General features: G+C 47.7%; 1 protein-coding gene across 1 annotated transcript; it reads right to left on the bottom strand.

Annotated features, from left to right (window-relative positions):
* Positions 1–597: 597 nt before the first annotated feature.
* tbxta (T-box transcription factor Ta) lies at positions 598–3,374 on the bottom strand (the record flags this gene model as incomplete). Its single annotated transcript, XM_080484281.1, has 8 exons — positions 598–856; positions 949–1,072; positions 1,182–1,355; positions 1,468–1,529; positions 1,608–1,669; positions 1,752–1,886; positions 2,609–2,873; positions 3,190–3,374. The coding sequence occupies 8 exons, from the start codon at positions 3,372–3,374 to the stop codon at positions 598–600; spliced, it is 1,266 nt and encodes a 421-aa protein (XP_080340407.1).
* Between the last annotated feature and the right edge of the window lie 352 nt (positions 3,375–3,726).

The following is a 3,726-nucleotide window of genomic DNA, read 5'->3' as shown; positions in this document are numbered from 1 at the left end:
TTTTCAGCCACTTCCTGTCATCCCGAGAGAAAAAAACACACGACACAAACCGAGGCGTTTTCGGGTAAAAACAAAAAATCTTTAATTTATTATTAAATGACATAAATATAAACTCACAGCGAGTTCAAATACAAATAGATAGTTTATGTACAAGCGTGTGAGCAGAAGGCGGCGGGTGTGAGAGGCGGGACGCTTTGTGTTGCAGTCAGAAGAAAGGCTGGTTTGAATGGAGTTAATTTAGTCTATATACACACATGTACACATTGGCGTTAGCAGGAGGTGGGTGGGGGGGTGGGGGGGGGTGGGGGTCTGTCTGACAAAGGTTAGAAAGAAAAGCAACATTCCAGTTGATCTTTGGTTCTCTGGAGTCAAAAAATGTTATAATTTGATGTCGAGGCGTAAGAGCAAAGAGTTTGCAGATATTTTAAGGTTGTTTTTTTTTTTTTTTATGGGTTTTTTTATTCAAGCGTCTTTCAAGTTCTGTCTTTGCATCTCAGATCGTGGAATGGATTGTGGAATCTTGAGAATCCCCGCAGGCCCGGAGACGTCTCGGGGGTTCGTGTCTTAAAAGTCCGGACGTCTCCCCCGGCCGGCGCCTCAGTAGCTCTGAGCCACCGGCGCCCAGGTGGCGGTGAGCCGGGCGATGGAGCTCTCGAACTGAGCCTCCCCGACGCCGACCTCGCTCAGGCCGGGGTCGTACATGGAGGACGGCGAGGAGACGGGCAGCGAGGAGGTCAGACCCGAGTAGGACGAGCCCCGCAGGAACTGGGAGGTCAGGCCGCCGGGTATGGAGCCCGAGGCAGATCCAGAGGGGGTGAGGGTGGTGCCGGCCACCGACCAGAGGCTGGGGTACTGACTGGACCAAAGAAGAAGAAGAAGAACAGATGAAGACATTCCTCCACACAAACATCCAAAAAACACCACTGCTGCGTTGCAGAAGAGCCTCACCTGGAATTGGAGGTGGAGTTGGTGGTGTGGGACAGAGTCCCCATGCCGCTGGAGTTCGGAATCTGAAGAGCGGACCAGCTGTCGTGAGTCGGCAGGGTCCCGGACGTGTTGTCCATGTAGTTGTCTTCGAGGAAGAAGAGCACAGACTCCGTTAACGTCAGTCTTTTTGAAGGGGTTTTGTTTTGGGGTTTTTTTAAACTGCAATTGGTGATTGAGAGTGCGAGAGGTCTTACTGGTGCTGGAGGTGCGGTGGCTGTAGTGTCCGGGGTACGGCGCCGCCCGGTGGCTCCTCAGGCTGGAGTAGCGCTCGCAGTAGGAGCCGGAGGGATGGCCGGCCGAGCCGCTGAACTGAGGCGGGCTGCTGCTGGGGCAGATGGGGCTCTGGCCCGGCAGGAACCAACCTCCCACTGCATGACCACAACAACGTTTTAAGCATCAAAATCATCTCTCATCAACCATCATTCAGGGAGACGCGGTAGTTTTAGTTTTAAAGATGGTAATGAAGCAGAAGCAGCTCACGTTGAGAGTAGCCGGATTGTTGACTGTCCGCACTGTGATCAGGAACTTCTTTATGATCGCTCCTGCAATCAAAACCAAAAACATCAGGTCCTGTAACAACGCCTCACCCTCACCGACACGCCGCTGGGTTTTAGTTCTACCTTTCTTTGGCGTCCAGGAAGGCTTTGGCGAAGGGATTGTGTTTGATCTTCAGGGCAGTGATCTGTGAACGAGCCACAACATATCAGTGAACACTCAGACCGCCTGCATGAGATTTACTGAAGATGTGTCTTCGTGGCGCCGACCTCTTCGTTCTGGTACGCCGTGACGGCGATGAACTGCGTCTCGGGGAAGGACTGGCTGCTGATCATCTTCTGGATGCCTCCCACCTTCACGATGTGTATCCTCGGCTCGTATTTGTGCAGAGAATTCAGCATGATCTGTGGAAGCATCGGGAGTTAAGGCCACGCGTTCTCAGCAAATTTGCATTTATTTTGAAAAGTGCCACAGGAGATACTTCCTTCCTATGGCCCTTGTTCTTTAATTCCTCTTTGTAAATAGTGTTTTTATTTCATTCTCTATTCCTTTACCAGTTTATCCCTTTTCCCCCTGTACATTTTAATATGTAATATTACATACTGAGTTTTTATTGTTTTATTGATATTTTGTGCTCGTTCTGTGGGGCGCAACACTACAAAGTATTTCCCTTTGGAATTAATAAAGTATTAATATACTATTATAATAAAACTTTAGTTAAGTTAATGCAACAAAACACAGAAAATGATTAAATTAGAAGCCTGGAAGTTAATTCATTTGTGACATAATTAAATCTATACCATAATTTATACAGTAAATATTCTAAATATTACTGCTACCCTGGGTATTTCCTCCATCTAGGTCTCTTGTATTTCCATATTTAATATATCTATTTATTTAAATATACATATTATATTCTCTTGTGTGCCACTGTCCTATTTGATCTATTTTAACTATTTGTGCAATATGGAGCTGTGATGACTGTGAATTTTCCCATGAAGTTTTATTTTATCTTCAAAGACTAAATACTTTTTTCCCCATAAGTTTAAAACTTTATTTTTTTCTTTTTAAATTGAGGATTTTGCTTCTTTTCTTTGCGTAAAAGTCTGCGCGCATTCCTCGTCACCTGCCCGCCGCCGTTGAGTTTGTTGGAGAGTTTGACTTTGCTGAAGGAGACCGGCGCCTTCATCCAGTGCGCTCCGAAGTTGGGGGAGTCCGGGTGGATGTAGACGCAGCTGGGGCTCTGCGGCTCCGGTTTGCCGCCGGGGACCCACTCCCCGTTCACGTACTTCCACCGGTTGTTATCCGCGGCCACGAAGTCCAGCAGCACCGAGTACATGGCGTTCGGATCGAGGCCGGAGACGCTGGCCCTCAGGACGGGAAACATCCTCCTTAAGAATAAGAGAAAATAGAGGAACGGGTTTGTTTGAAAATGTGCTGAATTCTCTTGTCAATACTTTTTTCTTTTTTTTTTTAAAGAGTCTTGTCACAGTTTTTAGAAGTTTCCAAAGGCCTCTAAAGGCCTTCAGGAGAAGGACTTGAATTCACTCGAATCTGTTTTTGTTAAAAATGACAATCTAATGCACATATATTACAATTACTAAGTTGATTTTTCTCTTTTTACCCCGTGCGTAAAAACGCGCCGTGCGTAAAAAGGCCACCGCCGGCGGCCCCTCTCTTCCCCTACTCCATCAGAGCTGCACCTACCTCCCCGTCTTCGTCACGATCATCTCGTTGGTCAACTCTTTGAACTTGTTCCACAACTCCGCGTCCTCCAGACTCAGTTTAATATCCCTCTCGGACGCGTCTCCCTTCTCGCTGCCCTTCTGGAACTCGCTCTCCACGGCGCTCAGGAGATGCTCCAGGCGCTGGTCGTGGCTGGACGAAGTCATATTTCCAAGGTTTTTGGGGAGGGGGGAGGAAAATAATCCCTTGGCTGGATGTCGCACAAGTGAACTACTACTTTTCAAGCCCCAGAGGCCTTCTGGTTTTAAAGGGCCCCGGGGACCTCATGGGGATGCGGGGCGGGGCCTGTGCGCGCACACTTCTCCGCCCTCCTTGCTCCTATGCAATTTAATACCGCTTTATAACTTACACACACGCAAAAACAAAAAAAAAAGGGTTTTCAACGCAGTCCGTTTTAAGGATCCATTTTAAAAACGTTTTGTATCGGTGTATGGGATGACGTGGTTAATCTGCTTGCTGAGGAAGTTTTGGGATTAAGTGTGACACCAACACATTCAG

Source organism: Lipophrys pholis, assembly GCF_963383615.2.
Source record: "Lipophrys pholis genome assembly, chromosome: 17".
Classification (NCBI taxonomy): Eukaryota; Metazoa; Chordata; class Actinopteri; order Blenniiformes; family Blenniidae; genus Lipophrys; species Lipophrys pholis.
Note: the sequence above shows the minus strand (reverse complement) of the source record. Positions and strands in the feature narration are given on the sequence as shown.